At 47.3% G+C, this 15,398-nt stretch overlaps 6 protein-coding genes across 6 annotated transcripts; 4 read left to right on the forward strand and 2 right to left on the reverse strand.

Annotated features, from left to right (window-relative positions):
• On the forward strand, window positions 1–670 carry E1B28_002251 (uncharacterized protein; the record flags this gene model as incomplete). Its single annotated transcript, XM_043159159.1, has 3 exons — window positions 1–299; window positions 359–425; window positions 488–670. 3 exons carry the CDS (start codon window positions 1–3, stop codon window positions 668–670), a joined length of 549 nt encoding a protein of 182 aa, XP_043002758.1.
• Window positions 671–1,865: 1,195 nt separating this feature from the next.
• E1B28_002252 (uncharacterized protein) lies at window positions 1,866–2,378 on the forward strand (the record flags this gene model as incomplete). Its single annotated transcript, XM_043159160.1, has 3 exons — window positions 1,866–2,149; window positions 2,212–2,278; window positions 2,343–2,378. 3 exons carry the CDS (start codon window positions 1,866–1,868, stop codon window positions 2,376–2,378), a joined length of 387 nt encoding a protein of 128 aa, XP_043002759.1.
• Window positions 2,379–3,131: 753 nt separating this feature from the next.
• On the reverse strand, window positions 3,132–3,625 carry E1B28_002253 (uncharacterized protein; the record flags this gene model as incomplete). Its single annotated transcript, XM_043159161.1, has 2 exons — window positions 3,132–3,298; window positions 3,352–3,625. 2 exons carry the CDS (start codon window positions 3,623–3,625, stop codon window positions 3,132–3,134), a joined length of 441 nt encoding a protein of 146 aa, XP_043002760.1.
• A 1,941-nt stretch (window positions 3,626–5,566) lies between these two features.
• On the reverse strand, window positions 5,567–6,164 carry E1B28_002254 (uncharacterized protein; the record flags this gene model as incomplete). Its single annotated transcript, XM_043159162.1, has 4 exons — window positions 5,567–5,694; window positions 5,756–5,821; window positions 5,870–6,094; window positions 6,146–6,164. The coding sequence occupies 4 exons, from the start codon at window positions 6,162–6,164 to the stop codon at window positions 5,567–5,569; spliced, it is 438 nt and encodes a 145-aa protein (XP_043002761.1).
• Window positions 6,165–7,261: 1,097 nt separating this feature from the next.
• On the forward strand, window positions 7,262–8,024 carry E1B28_002255 (uncharacterized protein; the record flags this gene model as incomplete). Its single annotated transcript, XM_043159163.1, has 2 exons — window positions 7,262–7,716; window positions 7,763–8,024. The coding sequence occupies 2 exons, from the start codon at window positions 7,262–7,264 to the stop codon at window positions 8,022–8,024; spliced, it is 717 nt and encodes a 238-aa protein (XP_043002762.1).
• A 2,345-nt stretch (window positions 8,025–10,369) lies between these two features.
• On the forward strand, window positions 10,370–11,603 carry E1B28_002256 (uncharacterized protein; the record flags this gene model as incomplete). Its single annotated transcript, XM_043159164.1, has 3 exons — window positions 10,370–10,380; window positions 10,433–10,518; window positions 10,582–11,603. The coding sequence occupies 3 exons, from the start codon at window positions 10,370–10,372 to the stop codon at window positions 11,601–11,603; spliced, it is 1,119 nt and encodes a 372-aa protein (XP_043002763.1).
• Window positions 11,604–15,398: the final 3,795 nt, after the last annotated feature.

The raw sequence follows: 15,398 nt of genomic DNA on the forward strand, positions 1-15,398 counted from the left end.
ATGAACCTCACACTCTCTGGGAATTTCCTGAAGTGCACGTATACCGACGACAATGGTCGAGTCGTCTACAAGGTCCACACTTCGTCGACATATCCTGGCAATTCAACGACGATAAGCAAGGTCTTACCAGACGACATACCGCGAGGGGCAAGCGAGAACGGAAAAGGTTCAGGAGATCGTTTTGCACACCTTGCCCGTATCGATTGGAAAGTCGTATATTCAACCTTGGTGCGCGGTGGTGAAGAGACGAGCGCAAAGACATTTTTCAGGAGAGAAGGGATTTCTGGGGCATTGGGGAGGTGAGTAGCAAGTAAATATCTTCACTACAATGGCTTCGAGCTGATACCCGAACGTATAGAAACCGTATTTTTGTCGGAGACGATGGAAGAGAGTATAGGTGGCTTTTAGGTGCATGCACTTCAGAGGTTCGTTTTCACAACAGTCGTCTCCGTTACTAATTCGTACTCAAAAGTTCGACTTGATTTAGCTTGAGCTCAACGATGAATACAAGACTCCAGTCGCCAAATTCGACCGCCGCAATGTTGGAAGTGTATTTGGATTTGGTAAGAAACGTCCTGCGGTTTTGAAAAATTTCCCGGCTGGGGAACATATGGTCGACTTGATTATGTTGACCTTCCTCTACATTGAACATGTGCGGAGAGATGATTGAAGTTGATGAGCGGGCACGAGTTCAATTACTTGTACTAATCCTTGCTCTTACTTCTCCTTCAAGCCTTTCCTCTTCCTCTTTTCAGATCGTAATCCTTCATTCAACTTGACACCTCCACACCTATTAACGCCAAGCTGCACTAACCCACACTTGGATAGTTTTTATTAACGCCAAGCTACTTTAACCCACATGTGTAGTTGTATTAATTCTTCCCTAGTTCTATCAATTGACGTTCATTTCCGCAGCATGACTTTAAGTGAATTTGGTGCCATCAGCCCCATAACACGAGAACGAAAAAGTCTAATTATTAAAAATCGTTGGCAGATTGCTCCGAACAGGACATTGCATATGATTTGAACCCGACTTTTCCTTCCAACCAAAACTCCCCCGCCCGCCCGCGTGCATCTTCAGCGCTTCAGCGGTGATGGTTGACGACTGCCATGTTACCCCATGATCAAGGCTTACTGTCTGCGGTTATTTCCTCGATTCTGTATACCCCAAACAAGGAGGGCCGAATCGCTTGAAGGACCATACTACTACGACATTCTGAGGCGGTGTAACGACGAAAATCAATGCGCTACTGGATACCCTGGTTCGAGTGTCAACGGAAATGAGCTAGAAGATTGCTTCGTTCTTTCGATCGTATTCATGGGAGACTGTTTATTCTCTCCTCCTTCATGCTAGGAAGATCCGGACACCAGGCATTCCTTCTGGAAGACCCAAGCCGGCGACCCCTTTGTCTTCCCTTCCGGCTGAATAAAATGTCTCTACCAGCGATTTCAAAGACGCCAGCTGTCGGGTTCCACTCTGTGAGGCTCTTTGTTCGGAGAATATGACCTTGTCCTGATCGTGACAGCTGCAGATAGGGTTCAGCGATGTGTTTACTCCACCGCTCTCACTCGCTCATTCGACCGCCTTCTATTCGTTTGCCGACATTGTATAGTATCGCTTACGAAGCAACGCGGTGCTCTATCACCGATCTGTGAAGAGAACTCGATAGGTGTCGAAACGGGGGCCCCGTAATGTGGAATGCTGTCAAGGCTCGAGGCTTTTGGGACCTTTTTATGGACGGAATGCTGTTAAAAGCTACCGACGAATGCAATTTCCGATCCGTTCGCCGACTTGCTGTGTACACCTGTGACCCACCTTCATATTTAAACTTTTTCCAAATCTAGCGTCACAAAACTCTCGCATCATGAAGTTGACGCTTTCGGGAAACTACCTCAATTCGACATATGCGGATGAGAGCGGACGGATAGTCTACAAAGTTCGTACTACCGGTACGATACCAGGTGCCTCGACAACTATCGCCAAGATTCTCCCGGATGACATTCCGCGAAGGGAGGACGAAACTGGGAACGGGCAGGAGGAAGACAGATTCGCACATTTCGCTCGTATCGATTGGAAAGCCTATCGCGTTCTCGTCCGTGGGGAGGAGATTCCCGGGAAGAAACTCCTTAGAATAGAAGGATGGAGGAGGTTAGTCTCTTCGAATTTGGTTGTGTGATTACGGAACCCTTATTCTGCATCTGCATTACTAGAAGTCGAATCTTTGTTGGGGATGATGGGAAGGAATACAAGTGGGTTTTGAAGCCCGGGCACCCAGAGGTTTGTAGACACATCCTTACGCCCAATGTTTGGACTTAACACTTGACTCCGTTTCGAATATCAGCTTCAGTTGCTAGATATCATCAAAGAAACATTATAGGCATTTTCGGCGAAAAACGACCCGGAGTGCTAGAAGTCTTCCCCACTGGAGAGTGTATGCTAGACACCATCGTGATGACCTTTGTCTATGTTGAAACGGCACGTAGGTACGGCGGAAATTATTGACAACGAAATTTTTTGCTTGACTTCAACGCCTTCCCCGGTCTTCCATGCTATATCCCCTACATATTCTTTCTGTTATCAGCGTCCCACCCACTACACAGACATGATGCAAATGAAAAGGATGACGGGAGGACTTACCGAAATCTCTGATAACCTCCTGGCAAGTCGAGACTTGCAAAACCCTGAGCTTTGCATTGCCAAGTGGAAAGACTCCAAGATCGTTCTGATCTTTAATATAGCGGGTAAAAAAGCTCGGGGTGGAAAAAGTTGAAGATCTCGTTTGGTCCCACTTCAAGACGGTGCCCCTGCCCTCTCCAAACTGGACAATTCTTGCAGTCGGATTTGTAGCAATAATCACACTCCTCTTCGATGAGACAGAGAGCGACAAGGCTATCTTTGTGGTGAGGGTCGCTAAAGAGATGCTGATCAAGCGAAGTTCAAGGAGCGAAGGCCCAATAAACGAAACCAAGTAAAAGACGTACACTCTTCCGTCTATCGAGGGGGAGTATTCAAACGCATGCCCTGCAGTCGTGACCCAGGGCTTGGGATTCTCCGAACCCCCTACGAGCGCTACCAGCCCAATGGTAAAAACCACCAGCAGACCCTAAAGCACAAGCCCCGATCATAGCGTCTAGCTCGAGTGTATCTCGAGGGAGAAACTGAACCTCGATGGGGACTTGCCCATCCGGGAGTAGGTCCAATTGCAATCAGTCCCGGTCCATCCCTTCGGCAGAAGGGATGAACTCGTCTGGACAGGTGTTTTTTCGCACCATGCAAGGACAATATAGTTTGCATTTTCTTAAGAGACGTTAGGAGGTGAATCATACATGAGTCATGTTCGAGGAACTCACGTCGAGAGTCATACCGAATGCCGACAGAGGTGCTGAATTGGCCAAAACCGAGTGCTGGTCCCAGGGCTTCCAGCTCGGCGTTGAATTTGACTTTTGCCAAGAGAGCTTCGAAGGCGATCTGTTCTGGAGAAGGTTTGACGGGATCACAGAAGTGTTCGAACGAGATGAGTTTGTCTGAAGGCATGGTGCTTCCGAGCGGTGGGGAAGGAGATGAGGACGAGAACGAAAAGGCGTCTGCTATGGAGGCAGCAAGAATTGGATAGCATCCAGTCATCTGCGGTGGCAGGTTCGCGGTCCTTCAATATTTTTGTCAGGACCTCGACCTTCAACGTTAACTCAAGACCCCCTGTACGCCAGGTACAAGGAACGCATTTCTTCACTGTCGATGTCAAGCTGTTCCTGAAGGATGCACACCACCTCCGGCGCAGGGTTCATCGACATCGACCATCGTCGGATGTTCAAGACCGCCGTTGTGCCTGCTTAATGTCGATGTCAAGGGTGTACCTGGAGAACACACTGGTAATGGAACTGGAGGTTCAGCATTGAATATTGAGTATTGGACCGTCGACAAGCTCACGAACGGCGAGACCATGGAAGGCCAAGAATAATACTAGCATTTTCGAGTACCTTGAACCATGTTAAAATTTCAGAAGAAATAACTTGGTTTTTGGACACGCCGCAAACTTTTACATACCCATACTACGTCGCACTTCCGTGCTACGGTTGCTACAACTTGGCACCAGTTCAGGCTTTGTGGCTCCTTCGGACGAGTATTACGAGAACATGAGCGCGCGGTTGATGAGAGTCCGAGTCGGTGAGGAGGAAGCAAGGAGGCACCCTTTACCTTCGCCTTCTATTTGACTTTGACTGTTCTTTACTTTCTAGACGTCTCTTCTCGGAACGTCGCGTGGGCTTGGTGTAAATGGGCAAGGACATCCAAATCCAAAGAATCAAGATTGGAGTCTATGCCGTTGGGTGGGGTTCCCGTGAGGTTGGGACGGGCGGTCAGGTTAGGGTTTGAACTTGAGAGCAGGCCGTTTGGAGCTTGGCGTCGCGTTCGAGAGCGCATTTTCGTTGCAATCACTGCTGGCAGAGCCTACTTTCTGGCTAAAAAAATTAACGAGGAAATACTGTAGGAAATAATAGCAAAAATGTTGACATTATGAGGCCAAATATGGTTTATATCCGACTCAAAAACTCCCTTGTTTATGGCACAATCTAGGCCTTCTTTGTTGTACCAGATTAAGGCAATTTACGGTACCAAAAAGAGGAAATCAATGATGGTAGATATTCATTCAAACCTGAAACGGAAATGCTGGCATTCATGCCCCAGAAATGGAAATTTTCTTTGATAGAAAATGACCAATTTATTTTACAGGATATTTTACCTTTCTGGCAGACCATTTCCAATACCCGATAATCGTCCGTTTTGCGTGCGAACTTCGGGTATTGGTCGTCCGATCATCATCCGCTGTCGGCGGGAAAGCGTATATCGAGCAACAACGGTGGGAACCAGGGAGTGTACAAGCGAATTATGTATGTCGAGTCCAGCTTCGGATGGACAGATCGCCTTGAGGTAAAATTAATTGCAATACATCGAGCGTACATCGGGTGATTGTACGCCTCATCCTACTTTGCCACCCTCAGCACCTATCCTACATGTCCTTTCTGCATTTTCCGGAACATATCTCCATCTGCGACATCCTTCGTCGTCATCTTGTCGCCATTTCAGCACCAAGCCTTGAGCTGGGGTCCGCATCACCGGCGCTCGTCTTTCTCGCATGTTTACGTCGGGTCCCATGAGCGCCTGGACCATATAACCACCGTTGTGGTTGAACACCATAGAATTCACGACTGCGCCGCGGGAAGCCTACTGGATTCGCAGTATGGTCGGTATACCGAAGCTGATCTGTCGGTTATTGTCGTACAACCGATGGGTGACTTCCCATTTTCGAAGCGTATCCTCGAGATTGCCGTCGCAAGACTCTGGAAACCAAGATGAAGGGGGGCAGTACCTTGCTCGAGTGGAGTCTTACCATTCTCACGAAATATTCCGACAGATCTTCCCAAACATATTGAAAGACGATGTGGCCTAAAAGAACATGGTGAGACCGGAAAACCATCGATGAAAAGGGGCCAAAACCTTACATGCATGAGCAACTATTATATTTTCGCTGTTTCAGTATTCGTTAGCAGATCATCACTGTTTTCTACACTAGACACCGAAGTATGTATTCACCCTTCGTTTGGCCTCCTCAATCACTTGTATGAGTTCCCGTTCGACGTTGGATGCGAATCGATCCTTGACCTTCATGACAAACTTCTCCATGTGCTTCCGACCGCCTTGAGATCGTAATCGTGTTAATGTGAGGGGAAAACAGATGAACTTCAACTTGCAACTTACAATATTCACATGTAACCACCGGGCGTTCAAGGGCTCGATTTTCCAACATTATATGAGCGCAAGATTCTGCAATATTGACATTAATCATCGAAGGAAGGCAAATCTTCCACGCACCTGTGAGAAACCGGTATTTGCTTTCGATCCCCACCAGCCATACGTGCTCCTCGCCTTTACACTGGTTCTTCCACTCTCGCATCCTCCGTTTCCAATCCTTGGTGGCCCCCACTTTGACCATTAAAGCGTTATCTCGAGAAGTCCCCCCTACGATCACGAAAGCATAGACGATACCGGGACCGTCTGTTATGTCAGGCCCTCTGGATAACAGTTCTTCTATGCGGACTGTCTAGTGGTTAAGCACTTAAGGCCCCCAAGACATGGATTGAAACATACCTTCGTTCTTAGAAACCATGAATGAAATCTGGATTGTACAAGAAGAGGCAAAGACTGAGAAAAGACTACCGATGTGGCGGGTGTGAACGACTTACGAACAGATCAAAGACCAAATCCGAGTTCCGAAGAAATAAGAACGAGAAACACCTTGGAGGCAAGTATCAAAGGACGCAGAATGAATTAGAGTGATCAGCGACCGAAGTTGAATCACTTACGAGCTAGAGCTATGCTAGTGAAAACGATATCATCCAACTTTTACCTGTACTGTCAATGAACGGAAATTAATTGACTTACAAGGACTTGAAGAGATATCAGGGTGAGAAAAGGCTTCGAAAATGGAATGACATACGGTACCGCTGTGGTTCTTGAGCGAAAGTTGGGCTGAATAGCGGCAGAATGCTCCTAAAACACGGTAGGTTTATCTTCAATCCAGGTGCGCAACATCCCAGCTGAGAAATCGCCCCACAAATGGTTCCAGGTTTCGGGGCACAGCCGACGAATGAAATGCGGGCGTCCACCCGACATATACTGAATTCATCACTGGAGTTCAGGCCTCGGATTCGCAGGTCCCGCCCTATGTTTCTATGTAGATTTAGAGTGTCTTTCCAGATAATCAGGTAGTTAAACAATTTCATGAATTCTTTTGGATCATCAGAGTGCTTGGCATGTCCAAGATGAGCAACGACAAGTCACAATGCTTTTGGGCGGAGAGAAAACTCACCACATATTCATTCCACTTCCAAAGCATTGACGTCGCAAGCCCGCAAGCACCAGCTTCCCTGAACTACTCATCCTCGTCTTACCTGCGACTTCTCCTCCACAAATTACCCTCAAATCTCGACCTTTAGAGACGTCATCCCCGAAATGGAAAAGCGAAATCATTGAAATCGATCCACCGTTGAATTCGCGACGCACAGTCACGCTGATCGCGTGATGCGCAACACGGAACGATCCGACAAGATCTGATGCCTGATGCCCTTTGTCCTTTGTTCATGGATCATAAAAGAGGATCTTTGTCGTGACTTCGACCATTTTCTTAGTCTCTTTCACTCTCATCGTCCATCCCTTTCTTCGAGCCTCTTATCAAGCTTTCTCTCCAGTTTTCTCTACTTTCAGATGGCGCCCGAAACCACACTGAAGATAATTCATGGGTCACGTAACGACGCGGCCCCGTACACTGTCCCGTCCAAAAGCCTATTGTCCCCGCCGGAGACACCGAATAGAAGTCGAAGAAGCGTTCTTAACGACGAATATGACCAAAAACTCCAGAAGATATTCGAGATGCTTCAAGAGGCTCGCGCGAACGAGTCTGTAATGAGGGAGGAGTTGGAGTGTCAACGCAGCAAAGAACTGGAAATGAAGAAAGAGTTGGAGTTGGTGAAGAATTTGGCTGACACCTCAGCATCCACCATACATTTAGAAGTACCTTGTCTTTCATCTGCTCAACATGCGAGCGCTGACGGTTATCAGGCACTCACGGCAAAGATAGAAAGTAAGAAGCACTACTTTATGGAGCAACTGGTAAATCTGCGTTGCGGTCTTTGCAACCAGATTGTGAATGACCCCTACATGTGAGTACCTCATCACGTCTCTAGTGTTACGCTAACGAGTTGTCAGCTTGGACTGTTCTTGCATATTCTGCGAGTATTGCATTGGTGATTACCATAGTGAAGTCAAGAAGTCCCCAGAACACGGAAAACCCATGAAATGTCCCCAAGACAGTTGCAAACAATTGGTGTTGATGGGCCCTTACCAGAACGAGGCACTGAAGGAGCTCGCAAGGGAGTTTGCGAAGGTTACGGGTGAGAAAATGGCGAGAAGAGGAGTAGCTTTGTGGCCAGGATGGAATGGAAAGTGGTACGCGAACCACACCTTGTGATAGAATAGGTCATGTACTTGTGTCGACTGCTGTTGGGGTGCCCTCGTTTGACTCAATTTTTTGTTCCAATTTACTTGCCATAATACATTGGTCCGAGAATTTGATTGTGTCCTTCATATTACGAATGAATTGAGCACTACATGAAAAGGATGAGTTTAGAGAAGGCGAAAAGCAGTTGAAGATGGAATACCGAGAGCGTGGTTCAGAAACTGTTTTAGGCAGAACCACGGAAAAGATATGATAAGATCGGGAGGAAGAATGGCTATTGCTTGGGTGTTCAGTTAATGTATGGAAGTGGATAAACTTGTAGTCATATCCTTAATGTATCACTTGGACAGCACGCAGCGTGTCCATGATGGGCGGCTCGTAGTCAGCCTATGCATCCTCTTGGGAAAACTGACAAACTAGACATATTAGATCGCTATCGAGGACAGCTGAGGTGACTTACTTGAGAGAATCGTTAATAATGAATGGCTAGAGCGCGAGACGAGGAATGGGCCGATTGAATTAACGAAGGGAGGCGCGAACTGATGGGATAAACTTGTAGTTAAATCCATTACTTGTACCTCGGACAGCACGCAACTAGTCCAAGATAGGCGGCTTTGTAGCCAGCGTAATAGTATGTGGTATGCGCCTCATGAAATAAGTATGATTTCCAATCTAGAACGAGTTCCAAACGACGATTTGAGGAAGGATAGCGGGTCGGATTGCATATAACGGAGGAAGGGGTGAACTGATGGAATAAACTCGTAGTTATATCCAATATTTACACCTCGGACAGCACGCAGCTAGTCCAGGATAGGTGGCTCGTAGCCAGCCTAGTTATGGTATGCGCGAAAAGTTGAGAGTTGGAAGCTGAGGAAGAAAGCGGTGAAATCGAAAGCGTGGGACTTTTGGCGAGTGTCAGTTCTTCAGCCTAGTTCCCACGCGTCATTTGGCTAATCTTCGGACTTCCCTTCTCTCCCTTCACCTCTAATAATAATAATATCAGGACGCAGGCCATTGACTGGAATACTTTTCAAGTTATTGACTTTCAACTGTGAGTTTTTTTATTTCTCTCAATTCACATGATTGATCGTTCTTCCCTGTAGTCGGTCGCAACAATTGGGATCCACTGGCATCAGGCTGCGGTACTCCAACGAACTGGCTGCATGCCGTTCGTTCATGAGGGCATTACTTCAAGTATACCCTCTCAACAGGCTTAGCTACATCGTTGGCCTGTACCCTTTTCACCACCCCCTTCTTCGGACGCTTCTTCGGACACTTCTTCGGACACTTCTCTCGCAGGACACCGGTCTCTTTTCTTGCCTTCAAACGCCTCAGGTGCTCTTTCAAGTGCTCAAGGACTGTTCCCTTAACCCTGAACACTCCAACCTGCCAATTAAATCTGGTGGCTTTGGTTGAACGCCAAACTGCGCCCAGGACCTCTCGCGACGCAACAGGTTTCAATACCTCACCCTCGGAACACCGGTCTGGTTTTGTTTGATCTTTGTACCATCAACTGTGAGTTTTTATATCTTTCGGGCTTGATTGTAAAGTCTCATATCCCGACGCTCTACTCCCTAGATCACACGCTCGACTTCGGTGTACGTTTCCTTGCAGTGAATTAGCTACATGCTATTCGTAGTTTTAGCCAATGACTTTATGCCTGGCTTGTCGCAAGCTTAACTACATTGTTGGCTTATCTCCCAATGTATAGCCCTGTTGTGAGCTCGGGGTTCCTCGAATAACTGAAGCACTCGATCCATTGACGGCGCTGGACGTCACTTGCGATGATCCCCCAATACCACTACCATCCAATTACCGCTAAGGACTCTTCCCTCGTGGACCCAAATCCATCTATCTCAAAACTTGATTTCAACTCATCACCGGCAGAAGCGGGATGGTAACGGAAAACGGACCGCTGACCACGTCATCTCGATTCGGCTAGCCCTCTAGATTTCCTTTGTTCTCCAAGGTTTATCTTTTCTTTCAGCCCGCCTTTGCTCTCTTTTTGAGCGTATAATGTCCAATAACGTATACAAACAATTTTTGGGACGAGTCGTCCTTTGTTCCTTTGTGATTAGCCTTCGTACCTTTCTCAATGAATACCTTAAGGCCGGATCCATGGCGTTACCACATGTGAGGATCTTTCTGCAGGGTCAGAACTCCCGATCCGATCACAGGGCGAATTCTCTTCCGTGGTCAAATTTTCGAATCAGTTGTGTTTGAAAGAAGTGGGTTGCTGGCATTCTTTGTCTTCATTCACCTTTGTCCTGGATCGACTCAAATAATTGGCTGGGTTTAGATGGATGAGATGTCTGCCCCAGTAGTCTTTCATAGACGTCTATCTCCCCCCGTCGAAGATGTATCACAGGTAATCACTTCCTCTACTTGAGGACCCCGTTGATCCACTCACACTGGTTCAGGTTAGTCCAGAAGCTTGAAGCCCTTGCTACGGCGCCACACTTGACAAATGCAAATGTTTCCTCCAAACTCTACAAATTCTACTTCGGTGAGCAGTCCTTTGCCTATCATCAGATGCCGAGTTGACACTCGTATCCTTTTGAATATTCAGATCCACCGCCGTGTTTCATCGCAAAACTTTCTCCAGAATTGCTCTCCGAAATATTTATTCTCCGCTGTCAGGGAAACCTCAGCAACGCCAGTGTCATCGCCTCTGTTTGTACACGGTGGCGTGATGTTGTAATCGCCGAGTCCAGGCTCTGGGTGTCCAGGATATCTGTGGATGTTGACGACTTGGGCGAACTGTGCGCCGTTTCATACATCCATTCGCCGAGCATGCTTTTGTCCACCGCCCTCAGACGATGGGAAACAATCAAGCTCGACTTCTGTTTCGTCACTAATGACGTTCACGGAAAAGCGTTAGCGATGTCCCTTTTCTCGACTCTGCTACAACATCGGTCCCGCTGGAGGTCGGTCTACCTATGCGTCAGCCCGTTATCGCATGTTATTATCCCATGGTGCTATAAAAGGGACTTCTGCAGTCTTGAGTCATTCACCATCGATATCCCTGGTTGCCAGGAGCCCGTCCACTATGAATGGATGTATGATCTACTGTCCAAAATCGGTCACGCTCCTAGTCTCGCTTCCCTCAATGCACCTATATTCCCGTACAATCTTTCTCATCGCCGCATCTTACCATCGAATGCGTTTTCTCAACTGACGCACTTCGAGGCACAACAATGCGACCTATCTTCCTTTGTCGAGCTCATTTTGAGCGCTGCACGCACTTCTCTCGTATCGTGCAGCGTTACGAGCTTCGCCTTCAGCGTGCCCTTCTTCCAGGCAGCATTTTTATTGCCCAAACTGGAAGCTTTAACACTGCCATTCCCAGGCAGTAATAGCTTTTATTATGACCGGGTCTTCAGTTCACTGCTCGTCCCTGAGCTGAAGGAGCTGACGCTTTGCGGACATTTCTGTCGCAATGGAGGCGAGATGGAGTTGATTAGGAGGCTGATCAAGAAGTCGGGTTGCCAGGTCAAAAAATTGCAGCTTGCGCCTATGACAGTGACAGACCTCGAATTTGCTCGATCTATATTGGTAGGCATACCCTTAATTACACTTACAGATACTTGACTATCGCTGAGAATCGGTCGCTCTTCATTCTTCGTTTCTAAATTATAACGTGTACTGAATGAATGTAGTCTCGTTTTCCTCAAATTAACAATTACTTCTTCCTCATTTTCCTCAACTCTCCTCATCTCCATTATTCATACAGAAATAGGCCTTCGATTGTAATACATACAAGTCTTCGATTTATTGAGTATGAATTCTTTTACCTGTCTTTCTCTCGCGATTCATCGTTCTTCTAACGAACTGGCTACATGTCATCCATTTATGACAGAGCATTACTTCAAGTATGCCCTCTCAGTAGACTTAACTATACTGTTTTGATACTGTTTGCCTATACACTTCATTTACCCACCTCCGTTCTTCGGACACTTCTTCGGACGTTCTCTTCGCAAGATCGGTCTCTATTTCTCCTCTCGGATTTGCCTTCAAAACGCCTCAATTAGTTTCTCAAGTATACTGTGACTTCTCTGCGAGTCATTGATAACCGTAGTCTGCCGATTCAACAAGTTGATGACTTTGAGCACAAGAACCGAGTGCTTGCGTAGGCACCAGAATTCAACCTCACACCCGGGACACCGGTCTTGTTTGTTTTCATCTTTATCACGTCAACTGTGAGTCCTCTATCCTTGCAGGCTCGATTCAAGTCCCATATCTCAACGCTTTCTTCCCAGAGCACGCTCCACTTCAGTGCACGGTTTCTCGCAGTGAATTAGCTACATGCTATTCCTACCTTTCAGTCCATGGTTCACTTCTGGCTCACCACAGGCCTAACTACATCGGTGGCTTGTATCTCAACTAGACTACCCTAGCTCCCTTCGAGCAGCGGGAAACGGGCCGCTGACTGCGTCATGTTGATTCCATCAGCCCACGTTTTTCACTTTCCTTCGTTCTCGTCGGTTTATCTTTTCTTTCAGCTCCCTTCCATATCGGGCCTCAGTTTTTGGTTGGTTTTTGGGACGAGTCGTCCTTCGTTCCTTCGTGATTAGCCTTCACAAACATGCCGTCTGAATCTCTCGATAAGCAAATGCACCATGGAGATTCAGCCGGGCTTGTAGGTCAATAGATGAATCGGCCTCCCTTTGTTGTAGCCTTGATTCATGAACGTCAGCAAAGGGCGTTTGGGGGCATGTTTGCGTCAGGGCCAGATCTCCCGATCCGACTTTGAAAGAGTCGCTTCACTGTCAATCATCGAATCGGTTGTCTTTGAATAGGTGGATTGCGCGTGTCAGGGTGAGGCATTCTTTGTCTTCTTTCTCCTTGGTTATGAATTCCACTTAAATAGTGGCCTGGTTCTCGATGTATGAGACGTTTTTTTGTGAAGCGTCCATTTAACTGCGTCGAGGATGTATCACAGGTAATTACTTCCTCAACCTGAAACTCCCTTTGTTCTACTTACCCTGGTTCAGGTCGACACAGTTGACAAATGTTCCCTCCAAACTCTGCAGATTATACTTGGGTGAGTAGCCCTTTGCCTGTCAGATTCCCGGTTGACACTCAGTACGATTGTGAAGGTGCGGATCCACCGCGGTGTTTCATTGCAAAACTCCCTCCAGAAATCCTCTCCGAAATTTTTCTTCTACGTTGTCAAGGAAGCCTTAGCAGCACCAGCATCATTGCCTCTGTTTGTACACAGTGGCATCATGTTGTAATCGCCGATGTCAGGCTGTGGACGCTCGGGATGTCTGTGGATGTTGGCAACCTGTGTCGGCTCCTCACAGCTTCGGACATACAACCCCCGAGCATGCTTTTGTTCACCGCCCTCAGTCGATGGGGAACAATCAAGCTCGACTTCCACTTCATCACTGATAATATTACTGATTGCAGCGAGGTAAACGCACTAGCAATGTCCCTTTTCATGAGACTGCTCCAACATCGGTCCCGCTGGAGGTCAGTATACCTATGCGTCAGCTCGTTATCACATGTTATTATCCCATGGTGCTACAAAGGGGACTTCTGCAGTCTAGAGTCCTTCACTTTCAAAATCCCTCGCTTTAACAACAACACTCGTGAGTGGATGTACGACATGCTCTCCAAAATTGGTTACGCTCCCAGTCTAGCTTCACTCAACGTTACTTTCTTTCCTTACAATCTTTCTCGTCACCATATCCTACCTTCGATTGCGTTCTCTCAACTCACGCACTTCGATGCGCAACGCTGCGACATATCTTCATTCACTGAACTCATTTTGCGTGCTGCACACACTTCCCTCGTATCGTGCAGCGTTACGAGCTGGTACCCCGGTCACTCCCATTTTCGGGATGAGGTGTTTACCTTACAGAACCTGGAAGCTCTAAGGTTACCATACCCAGGCACGGTCATCTTCCGCTCAGTTGTCGTTCCTCAGCTGAAGAAGTTGACATTCTGCGGAGATTTCTGTCGCATCGGAGGCGAAATGGAATTGATTAGGGGGTTTATCATGAAGTTGGGTTGCCAGCTCGAAAGATTGCAGCTTCCGCTGGGCGCCTCTATGACAGACCTCGAGCTTGTTTGATCTGAATTGGTAGGCATACCATTAATTACACTTACAAATCTTTGACTACAGTTGTTGACTAAGAATCGGTCTCTTGCTTCTCTTTACCCGTTGTAAACTACAGTGTATCTAATGGAGTCTCGTCTGTTTCGAATCAACGCTAATTACAATAACTCAATCGGTTGGCGGAGCGGTAACCCCGAAAGCGTGGGATTGTTTGTGTTCGCGAGTGAGATATCTTCAACCTAAGTTCTCACGCGTCTTTGGCCGAGTACCTTGCTTCTCAACTCCCTCAACCCTCTTCCTCTCTGATACCATACATAAAGAAGCAGGTCTTCGATCGGGCTACAGGTCCTCGGTTTATCAAGTGTGAGTTCTGTTTATTATTATTTAGTTCACAAGGCATATGTTCTTCCTGCAGTCGCGTTGCAATTGAGATACCGGAATTCGAACGAACTGGCTACATGTCGTTCGTTCGTATGAGGGCATTACTTCGAGTATGCCCTTTTAATAGGTTTAACTGCATTGTTGGCCTCCGCCTTTTCACCACCCTCGGGGCCCCCTTCTTCGGACGCTTCTTCGGACGCTTCTTCGGACGCTTCTTCGGACGCTATTTTTTTCGCGATATCGCTCACTGTTTTCTCTCGGATTTGCCTTCAAAGCACCCCCAGGTAGTCTCTCAAAGTACTTGGGCTTCTTGAGGTTTTGACATCTAGTCTCCTGATCAAGTTTGGTGTTTGGTGACTTTCGTTGAGTGCTCAAACCGAATCTAAGACCTTTGGCAAGCGCAACCGTTTTCAATTATTCACCCTCGGGACATCGGTCTGGGTGTTTCGGTCTTCATATCGTCGCTGTGAGTTTCATATCTTGCGGATTTAATTTCAAGCCTCACATCTCGATGCTTTCTAATTCCCAGTGCACGTACACGCAGGTGTACAGTTTCTTTGCAGCGAATTAGCTGCATGCTATCGCGCTTTTTAGCCCATGACTTCACGTCTGGCTCATCACAGGCCTAACTGCACCGTTGGCTTGTATCTTCAGTGTCTATTTCTCCTGTGGATTTTTAGCGATCCAGTGACGGTCGCTCGTCGTCACTTGCGATGATCGCACGTTATCCATTTCGCTACAGATTTCCCCCCGGTTCTCCATCGTGAACTCAGAATCCATCTTTCGATACCCTCGCTATCAGCGGGTAAGCGGGATGGTAACGGAAAATGGACCGCTGACTGCGTCATGACTCGGTTAGCCCACGTTTTTTCGCTTGTTCTTTGTTCTCCTAGGTTCATCTTCTCTTTCAGCTCGCCTTCCCATCTCTTCCATTCACCATC

The sequence above is a fragment of the Marasmius oreades genome, chromosome 10, assembly GCF_018924745.1.
Source record: "Marasmius oreades isolate 03SP1 chromosome 10, whole genome shotgun sequence".
NCBI classification, from domain to species: Eukaryota; Fungi; Basidiomycota; class Agaricomycetes; order Agaricales; family Marasmiaceae; genus Marasmius; species Marasmius oreades.